Source organism: Cataglyphis hispanica, chromosome 6, assembly GCF_021464435.1.
Source record: "Cataglyphis hispanica isolate Lineage 1 chromosome 6, ULB_Chis1_1.0, whole genome shotgun sequence".
Classification (NCBI taxonomy): Eukaryota; Metazoa; Arthropoda; class Insecta; order Hymenoptera; family Formicidae; genus Cataglyphis; species Cataglyphis hispanica.
In genome coordinates, this window is record NC_065959.1 from 3,669,527 (window position 1) to 3,680,119 (window position 10,593).

Consider the following 10,593-nt stretch of genomic DNA (forward strand, 5'->3'; position numbering starts at 1 on the left):
AAAAAAGAACGACGAGGATGGGATTCGAACCCACGCGTGCAGAGCACATTGGATTAGCAGTCCAACGCCTTAACCACTCGGCCACCTCGTCACGCGTAAGTTCTTGTTCAAAATGTTTATAATAAGTAATAATATATCGTTTTATCAGCTAATATATTACTCAGTAACTTTCACAAATTGCATAAGATTAGGAAAACAATCTATTTATAACAACATATATTAGTCTGTTTACAACAAAATATACATTCTGTTTATTAGCAAATCTACAATAGTAGTTTATATACGTATATATTTTATTTTATAAGCATCAAAAAACAAAAAGAAGCATATAGCGAATATTTTGCAATGTCTATATTTTGATAGCAAATTGCAATAACATCATTCTTTATGTCAACATCTTACGATGAATCTTTATCGTTTATCTTTAATGTGCGTAAATAATTTCTTGTATCGATATCGTAATAGAAAAACATATAGCGATAAACGAATATATATATATATGTATATAAAATAAGATTCTTTTACATCATATCTACAGTAGATATTGTATTATCGAGTCATGTCATTTGATAATAACATGTTTTATTCTGCGCTGTTCTATTTAATTTATGTCATTAATGATTCGTTACAATACATCTGTCAGCAATGTCGTACGCATAGCGTAGAAAATCGTAGGATATATATTTTCTACGCCTATGATCATGCATTATTGTTGTGCAAGTAGCTGTCACGCAATTGTTGTCTGTCCCTCTTTTTCTCTGGAAAGTTTCTTATATTAAACTTTTCTACATTTAACTCTCGAGCAGTAGTAATGATTGTGGATAAACTCGATTGAGTAATCGTTCGTGTATCTCCTTCTCCGGCGTGCGATAATAAGAGCTCTTGAAAAGTCGGGCACTATAGTAAGCTTTATTATAAGGATTGATCATGACAGAAACGTTGGAGTTTACGCCGGTATATGACGATGAAGCTACGAAATTCCTGCAGAATGAATTTACAAGACTTAAAGGTAATTAAAAGTGTATTTCATACACATATATGTATATTCTGATAAAAAATTCTGCTTATTATTTTATTTTACAAGATATCTACATATTGCATTAATAATTTCTTACAATCTTTCCGTTTGTTATTCATGCGATACGTGATAAATTTAACTCTACTACGATGACGTAATTAGGATTCGTATGATATCGCTTGAATAGTATTTATGCAATAAATTTTGATATTACCTACAAGATATTTCAAAATTATCAAGTAATCTTTCAACCAACTTTTTATGGCTAATTCTGCAATTTTTTTTTATATTAATTCTTTCCGCTGATTAGTAAAATCAAAATTGCACTATTGAATTATTACTATAATAAAATAGAAGGATTACTTAATAACCAAACATTTTATATTTAATATTCGTGAGCGTATTATATTTAATTGAAAAAAATATATCAAATATAAATAATGTTAATAAAATTCTCGTTGTTATCTTATTCGCATCTTTTTTATCTCATTGTCAGATGAATGTTACGTGGATCACGCGGGTGCAACTTTGTATTCGGATACACAGATTAGAAAAGTCGGCGCCGATCTGCATGGCTCTCTCTATGCTAATCCGCACTCTATTAGTATCGGGAGTTCTTCGACACAAGATATTATCGAGCGTATGAGATATCGGTGAGACATCATATAACGATAAAAAAAATATAACAAATTGATTTAAATTATTATTTAGGATTTTGAATCACTTCAATACGACTCTCGATGAATACAGCATTATTTTCACTTCGGGCGCCACAGCGGGTCTAAAGATAATCGCGGAAGGATTTCGTTTCAAGACGAACTCAACGACAACTCGGCATAAAGGAAATTTTGTTTACGTGCAAGATAATCATACATCAGTTCTCGGGATGCGAGATGTAGTCGCTGCTAGAGATGCCGAGGTCATTTGTCTTGATCACAATCGGGCGTTTCGTGTTTTCAACCAGCATGCAATCTCTCGCGATCCTGATGAAAGCCAGAGCAGCAATTCTCTTTTTGTGTATTCTGCACAATGCAATTTTTCCGGAATGAAATATCCCCTTAAATGGATCAGAGATGCGCATACTGGAGCGCTTTCCATTGTTGTTAGAGAACCATCGACTAGATGGTATGTTTTACTCGATGCGGCTGGCTTCGTTCCAACGAATAATTTGGATTTATCTATTTTCAAACCAGACTTTGTATGCATATCTTTTTATAAAATGTTTGGCTATCCTACCGGGATTGGCGCTTTGCTAGTTAAGAATTCCAGTTCGGACATTTTGGACAAGATTTATTACGGTGGCGGTACCGTGGATGTTGCTCTCAGTTCTGAAATATTTCACAAAAAACGTCAAGTATTACATCAAAGGTAAATAAAAATCATATTTGCTTATGAAATAAAATAAAATATTAAAAATATCTCCATTTTTGCAGATTCGAAGATGGGACTGTATCATTTCTATCCATCGCATCATTACAATATGGTTTTGAAATATTTTCAAAGCTAACTATGGATCAAATATCAAGGCATGTTTTCTCTCTCGCCAAAATTTTGCATCATTCCTTACTAACATTACATCATTATAATAATAAACCAGTTGTAAAACTATACTCTGATTCTGATTATGAAAATCGCAGCACACAAGGAGGTATTGTTACATTTAATCTCATTCGATCCAATGGTGAATATGTAGGATACATGGAAGTTGTAAATATGGCAGCACTATTCAAAATACATCTGAGAACAGGCTGTTTTTGTAATCCTGGTGCATGTCAGAGACTTTTATCCCTTTCTACTAGTGAAATTCTTCAAAATTATGAAGCAGGATATACATGCGGTGGCAGTGCAGATTTAATAAATGGAAAACCGACTGGAGCAGTAAGAATCTCCTTTGGATATATGTCTACGATTACAGATGTTCAGACAGTTTTACTTATGATCACAAAATGTTTCATCGACAAACCATGTATCAGAAAATTTCCACAATGGTGGGAAGATTATAAAGTCAAAGTTAATCAAAAGTACAGGCATTTTTATGGTTCTAATATTTTAGATTATTCAATTCCATATATTACAAATACTAAGAAAAATAATGCAAACAATAATCTACAAAATAATTGCCCTAATAAAAATGAAAGCAATTGTGTTATAAACCCTGATAAAATAATTACACAAGTAAACAAATGTACTTTGCAACAGTTATTTATCTATCCTATCAAATCGTGTGGTGCATATGAGATAATAGATTCATGGAATTTGAATTCAAAAGGTCTAGAATTTGATAGAGAATGGATGATAATAACATCATCTGGAACTTGTTTAACACAAAAACACCATGTGAATTTATGTTTACTTAAACCTATTATTTTAAAAAAACAGGGGACTATGAAATTAACATATCCAGGTAATGTTTAACTTTGACAAATATAACACTTTGTGATATAGTTTAGTATTACTTTAATATAAATCATAATAAAACGTTTTAAGGAATGCCAACAATTCAAATACCTTTAGAAAATACTTATGAAAAGTCAATAGAACATCCTATATGTCAAAGCAGAGTATGCGAAAGTAGAGTACAAGGTATTGATTGTGGTTCAGAAATTTCTGAGTGGTTAAGCTTGGCATTGGGCAAACCAAATCTTAGATTAATTCGACAAAATCATGAGAGACATAAGAAAGGTATAACAAAAATATAAATGTGTTACTTATATTACTTAATTAAACTTAATATTTTTCCTTTTTACGGGAATAGACAAGACAGAACTATCATTTTCTAGTCAAGCACAGTATTTGGTAATAAATGAAGCAAGTGTATCATGGCTTGTTGATAAGGTATCTGATGATACAGATTTCAAAAAAGATACAACTGTGCATAGATTCCGAGGAAACATTATTGTAAAAGGCTGCAATGCTTTTGATGAAATGCGATGGGAATATATTCGCATTGGAAATAATAATTTCAAAGTATGAATCAAGTTTTTAATGTTGAAGATATATTGCTACATATATTTAATTATTGCAGGTAAATGGCCCTTGTACTAGATGTCAAATGATATGCATTGATCAAACAACTGGAAAAAAAACCATTGAGCCATTGAAAACATTAGCGGAAGAATTCCATGGAAAGCTGAGATTTGGAATTTATTTAACCCGATTGGAGAATACACAAGATGTGCTTAAAATTGGTGATCATATTTATTATTCCTAAATAAATAATTATATGAAATCATTTCTAAATGAGTAATTATATATCTAAACTTTATATATACATTTAAATTTAAGATAAACAAATTCTAGAAGAATCTCTAAATGTTTTATCAAGTATTAAAAGAAAACTGTAGATTTAATAGATAATTAAATAGAGAATTAAGTATCTCTTTACAAATAAAAAAAAAATTATAAAATGTACTTACTTTGTGACTTATAATAAAAAGTATTTGTATTGTGTCCTTTTTATAAATATATTTATGATAATACACAATCATCTACAACCTGTCAGTGGTCAATTCTCCTCACCGAGTAATCTGCAGATACATCTTTGATCATATCTACAACTGCAGTATAGATGAGAAAGAATAGAAATTCAAGAATATACTAGTTCGTCTTTGACTTTGATTTCAAAAAATCCTAAATTAAAGAAAAACAGTTGTAAGAATTTTGAGAATTTATATTGATATGTCAAATTTGCAAACTTACTTTGCCTTCTCACTGCATTGGGCATTGGGAACATTTTTTTATTTCCTCTTCCAACAGAAGAAATTGTTTTTTGTAAGCAGACGAATCACAGCAAGATTATAGTAATTTATTACATGCAATATATATAGAATAATTATGAATAAATTTATTTATAAAAATTGCAAATAATAATTTTCGAAAGTTATAAAATAATGATAATTCTTTATAAAAGAAGAGAGGATACACAATAGATAAATTTTGAAATTATATCTATAGCAGAGAATTTAAATGTTTTTTTCATAATTCTAGCCTAAATAAATGGAAAATCTTGTTAGATAATTATATATTGTATTTACCTATATTCGTCAACTTTTACGACTCTTTCTTCTGTCATTTTATTATATCTTATAACGTAGATAATTTGTTTACACATTTTCAATTCAATGTATATCAGTTATTCTTCCTTTGATTTGTCTCGCTAAAATCATAAACATATAAAATACATATGACTCTTGTGACGCGGTAGCCAATCAACTTACAACTTTTCCATTAGAGTGAAAAATTAATTGGCTACCTTGTCGCCTTTTGTCGCGCGCAAGCATTTCCGCATCCTGTATGCAGGAGCCAATAGAGCGGAGCCAACAGACGGAGCGAGATATTTAAGACCCTATAATATATAGGGTCTCTAGATGCTTCGGAATACAATTTTGTTCGGCTCGGAATGCGGTCCTCTTCGGTTTCTTTCGGGTAAGCTCGGCTTAGGTATATTTGTGATTGGTGTTCCGAGCTGCGCCGAACAGTCTGAAGCAGGTCAAAATTGAGTACATTCGGTAAGGGTAAAATGACAGATCTTCCCCTTCTCCCCCTTTTCACAAATTCTCCCTTCATAGAGCAGAAAAGGCCCCGTATTTTATATGCCTGTGATAAAAACAGCAGCTTATTCACAGAACAAACATTTTATCCGCAAAAGATGGGCATTTATTTTCTCCCACTCCGCGTTTATCGCTCGATTTCGACTTTTTATCGCGATGCTTGTGGTAGCCCTGCACTTGTAGGCGCCATTTTTTGCGCCATTTTTCATCGCGATTTGTTGACGGGCTGCGTCGATTTGATACACGCGTAAACACGTCGAATTGGCAGCGAAGACGCTAGATTCAAATCGAATAAGTTCGCGAAGTGCGATTATTAAGTGATAATCGAATAGTCTCGCCGATTATAATCCAGCAGCGTTTCGCATTTAGGAGGGGGGGAGGGCGCGGATCTTTTGAAAGTAGCACACGTAGGCAACAGGTGTCCAACGTCAAATGCCGCACGCGCTTGACAACGCGACCGTTCACGACGACGTGCGCGGTTACTGGGCACGATAATTTATATTTATTCGATCGTTTCAAAAATAAAATTGTTTTTTTTTCTCTCGCTGACAGCACCGGCAAGTGCTAGATTGAGCTCTCCGCAGGAAGATCGACGAGATTTTTATCAAGATGAATTACGATTACTTGGTGAAATTCCTGGCACTTGGAAACTCTGGCGTCGGGAAAACGAGTTTCCTTTATCAGTATACCGATGGTACTTTTAATTCTCGATTTGTATCCACTGTTGGGATTGATTTCAAGGAAAAACGAGTGGTAAAAAAATATTTTATATATATTTATATATAAATTCATGTGGTAACATTATACTAAGTCTCTCTGTGTATGTGTGCTTGTGAATAAGCTGCTTGCATTTTAAAAACAGTATTGCGATAACACAGACTTAGAGTGATTAATGTTGCCAAGTTAAGTGTAAGTTCTCTATGTTATGACAATCTATGATAAAAGCCATTTATTGTTACAGATATATCAAACAGCAAATGGCAGAAGTCAGCGAGTACATTTGCAACTTTGGGACACAGCTGGACAGGAACGGTAAGTACATATGGATAAGTTTGTAGTTGAAATATAGTTTTTAACTGCATTAGACATTGATTGCTAATCTAGTAGATGCGCATTTGTTGCGCTCTTTGACAAATTGGCATTAAATTTTAACAAGTATGACACTCATGCATTTATTTATCATTATTCAATTATTTATGATAGAAATAATGTATGATACTATGCTGCAATTATATTTTGTATTAATTATATAAAATGATCATTAAATTCCATTACTGAAAAAGCTTTGCCAAAGTGCATGTTACAAAGATCTGAAAGATATCAAATAGATATATATATAATATAAGTATTATTCTGTAGTATTCTGATATTCTAATTTATATATATATATATATATATATATATATATATATATATATATATATATAGTGCATTCTGCATGTGCGCAAACAGAGATTTAAGATTTTCAATCTAATATTTCATACAAGTAGCTTAACATTATTAATATCCAGGTTCAGAAGTCTAACCACAGCCTTTTACCGGGATTCCATGGGTTTTCTACTAATTTTTGATCTGACCAATGAATTGTCGTTCCTTGAAGTTAGAAACTGGCTGGAACAGCTTAGGGTATTCATCATTTATTCTAGTAAATATACGAGATTGGAGAGTTCTGCTTAGCCAAATAATTCTTTATATTGTTGATGTTCTCTGTTTTTTTGTTGCTGTGTATAATATTTGAATATTTGTGTTGATATAATGCATGAATATAATCACTTTAATTATGTTGTTGTTTGATACATAATTCTGGAAGCATGTTCGGTGATTGGCAGAATGAATTATCCAAAATAATAATGTAGTCTAAATTTAGACAAATGTATTGGCACAGAAGCCTGGCACTAGCTTAACTATTTAAAAAGGCGATCATTTATTGTATTTGAATAAAACGCTTGCGTGGATTGCACTAAAATTTATGAAAGAATTGGCATAATTCAATACGTGTAATTGGAAAAACTAGATGGCATTATCTTTCATTTATTTGCATAAATTAACATAAATTTAATATAAATAAATATAAATTAGCATAAATTTAATATAAATAAATATAAGAACAAGAAATTACAAAACTATATAAGTATTTTTATTAATATTAATATGAACATAAGTATTAACATGAACGTAAATCAAGAAAAATTTGTTAAATACATCAAAGTATTCTTGCAAAAGCAATTTTTTTCCATATTTTATATATTTATGATATATTGAAGTTTTTACATAATGAGAAATTTGAAAAACTAATTATGTAATGTTTTAATTACATATTAAATTGATATTATTGCTTGCTATTGCTTAAGCTATACCATTTGATTTAAAAATTAATGGATTATTATAGAAAAAATAACATTAGTTTTTATTATTTAAGACATTTAATTATTGGATGAAGAAATTTGTTTTTTAATCTGAAATGGTATGTATGTCATTTCAAAATTGGATAATGCAAATTTATAAATTTAGTTTAAATGAAATTTTTTTGTAGTCCAGTACGCTTGTCTCGAGATTTTTACGTTTATTGAACTAATACAATATTTTTATGTATAAATGCGCGCAGACCCATGCATATTGTGATGATCCAGACATAATTCTTTGTGGTAATAAATCCGATCTTGAGGACAAACGCGTCGTCAGCGAACATAAAGCACGAGATCTTGCCGAAAGGCATGGGTAAGTTAAATCAGAAATAATAAAACATAAGCATATAACATTATATAAAAAAAATTAGATACATTTTTTTCAAGTTATGTTATACATATCACGTAATATACATTTGCTCAAGTGAAAATATATTCTCTTTTTCAGCTTGGTTTATCTCGAGACGAGTGCCGCGACTGGTCAGAATGTCGAGCGCGCTGTGGAAATATTATTAGACCGCGTAATGCGCAGGATGGAGGCTACGGTGGACAAGTCGTTGTTACCGCATCAAAAAGTTTTAAGATGCCACGAGCGCGATACTCCGCCGCCCAGTAGTTCCTGCTATTGCTGACAGTGCCGGTACATGTAGTTATTTAAACTACTATGCCGAAATCAAAGAAAAGAGCATATTATGAAACTGGCACTTTACGAAACATATGTAACTTTTATCATAAACTTTTTTAGTTAGCATGTTTGTTGCGAATCATCAGAAAATAATTCTATATTAATTATTTTTATACATGTCGCATTTGTAATAAAATTTTAATTGATATCTGGAAAATCGTGAAAATTAGCGAGAAAATCAATCGAATTAACAATTGAATGAGTTGGAGAAAAACTCACTGACAAAATATAGTTTAATTGATAATATTTTGTTTGACATTAATAGACGGTTCAGTATTATATGAATCTCATTATAAATAAGCAAATATCTTAATAACAATATAATGAATTATGTTCTGTTACATATATTATTTCCTAATTTTGTTTCTTTTATATATTGAATATTAAGCAAAATTAGTTTCAATTTTTTTTATAGTATCTAGAATCAATTTTTTGGATCGTAATATATTTTAAGTGCAAATAATATTAATTTTAATTTTTTTTGAGTTCATTATTTAAACTTTAAAAAATTTTTTGTTATGTACATTGTTTTTACTATTATAAATATCTTTTTTGGAATGAAAGAAAAAGCGTATTTATCAACAATATTTTTGAATTTAATTTTTTTCGCCAAAATTATGATTGCAATATATATATATATATATATATATATATATATATATATATATATGTTTTAATGATGGCGATGCAACAAACATGTTAAAAAGCTTTGCGATAAATATATTTCTACAAAATAGCTTATCCAGCGTATTTTCAACAGGGGACTATATATATGATCATTGAAGATTTCTTGTTATTCTATACATATATATACACTAAATGTCTTCCATCAATGCTTATTATCAAATGAAAACATTTCTTAAACTCAGCAAGCAAACCTGCCAATGAACTCTCGATTACTGATTACTCGATTTATACAATAACGTTAAATTTTGTCTTCTATGGACATTATTTTTTCGAGATCTCTTTAACGCGTTTCCCTGTTCTATAAAATTCTTTTTATGCCACTGTCGTCTTCCAATGTTGGTTGTTCTCGAGTGATGATGTTTATCAAATTTAAACGTCATTTAACGAAGAGTACCTTTTATTATTCTATAATAATACTGACCTTTTCTATCACTATTTCATACGCACAAGGTGTTCAATAAGTCAATCCTTTCTTACTTGCCAAAAATGTGATATGTGACTGATGTCGCAACAGAAGTTTTGGAAGTTAAGGTGATTCACTTTTGACTGTGTGTAACGTATTTTTGATGATGTTATTATAATCAGTCAGAGTTAATATATTTAATCATAAATGAATAATATATATTAGACGCGAAAGACGAGATCGAAAGACCGTATAACGCGCATATACCGATAAACTAATCTCTTGTGATATTTATATCATATATTTAATGAAATTATAAATGATTGTATTGTGATTAATCACTAATGCCTCAATTTTACGAAATAAACGCTACCAATGTTAAAAGAAAATTATATATTTAGTGTATAAGTGTTGATAAGTGCATATATGTGTATATTATATATGTATGTTGATTTTTTCTGGAATCTAAAAGCACTTTGGATTCTTCTAGAAACGCCTTATATATAATAGATATTGTTATTAAAAATTTTGCACTTTCATTATGTTGTTATGACTTAGCACTTTTAGTCGCCTTACTTCACGAGATGAAATACTGAGAGGGTAAATAAATAGGTAAGCTTATAGAATTATGTGTACTCTATGGAGAAGATATAATCAATCTTAACTGCAGTTTACAGAAATTTTAACTCATCTCCCTATCTCGGGATATATTAACACTAAATTGAGCAGGAAAAAATAATAATCGAAAATTGTGAACTTTATACAAGAATTAAAATGCTTTAGCTTTTTTACTAGAGATTATTAAATATTTAAAATTATAATGCTGTGCAATTTGTTGACGGTTT

General features: G+C 30.4%; 2 protein-coding genes, 1 long non-coding RNA gene and 1 other non-coding gene across 8 annotated transcripts; 2 read left to right on the top strand and 2 right to left on the bottom strand.

Moving 5' to 3' along the window:
- Positions 1-9: 9 nt before the first annotated feature.
- On the bottom strand, positions 10-91 carry Trnas-gcu (transfer RNA serine (anticodon GCU)). The gene has a single exon. It is a non-coding gene; the product is annotated as a tRNA-Ser (tRNA).
- Positions 92-315: 224 nt separating this feature from the next.
- Positions 316-4,494, top strand: LOC126850246 (molybdenum cofactor sulfurase 2). 3 transcript variants are annotated; one of them, XM_050593056.1, is made up of 8 exons: positions 316-1,009; positions 1,515-1,671; positions 1,730-2,386; positions 2,452-2,544; positions 2,656-3,422; positions 3,506-3,699; positions 3,767-3,985; positions 4,044-4,494. In XM_050593056.1, the coding sequence occupies exons 1-8, from the start codon at positions 928-930 to the stop codon at positions 4,227-4,229; spliced, it is 2,355 nt and encodes a 784-aa protein (XP_050449013.1). In that variant the 5' UTR covers positions 316-927; the 3' UTR covers positions 4,230-4,494. The 3 variants fall into 3 exon arrangements, with proteins under 3 accessions (XP_050449013.1, XP_050449012.1, XP_050449011.1); XM_050593055.1 differs by having other exon boundaries at positions 317-1,009; positions 2,452-3,422; positions 3,506-3,700; positions 3,774-3,985; XM_050593054.1 differs by having other exon boundaries at positions 317-1,009; positions 2,452-3,422.
- Positions 2,201-5,043, bottom strand: LOC126850384 (uncharacterized). The gene is made up of 3 exons (XR_007687536.1): positions 4,718-5,043; positions 4,435-4,648; positions 2,201-2,346 (listed from the first exon to the last, which is right to left on the bottom strand). It is a non-coding gene; the product is annotated as an uncharacterized LOC126850384 (long non-coding RNA).
- A 427-nt stretch (positions 5,044-5,470) lies between these two features.
- LOC126850362 (ras-related protein Rab-27A) lies at positions 5,471-10,281 on the top strand. 3 transcript variants are annotated; one of them, XM_050593267.1, is made up of 6 exons: positions 5,471-5,526; positions 6,121-6,321; positions 6,530-6,600; positions 7,080-7,194; positions 8,174-8,286; positions 8,422-10,281. In XM_050593267.1, exons 2-6 carry the CDS (start codon positions 6,178-6,180, stop codon positions 8,603-8,605), a joined length of 627 nt encoding a protein of 208 aa, XP_050449224.1. In that variant the 5' UTR covers positions 5,471-5,526; positions 6,121-6,177; the 3' UTR covers positions 8,606-10,281. The 3 variants fall into 3 exon arrangements, 2 of the variants coding, with proteins under 2 accessions (XP_050449224.1, XP_050449222.1); XR_007687532.1 differs by lacking the exon at positions 5,471-5,526 and having other exon boundaries at positions 5,755-6,321; positions 8,422-8,692; positions 9,419-10,281; XM_050593265.1 differs by lacking the exon at positions 5,471-5,526 and having other exon boundaries at positions 5,755-6,321.
- Positions 10,282-10,593: the final 312 nt, after the last annotated feature.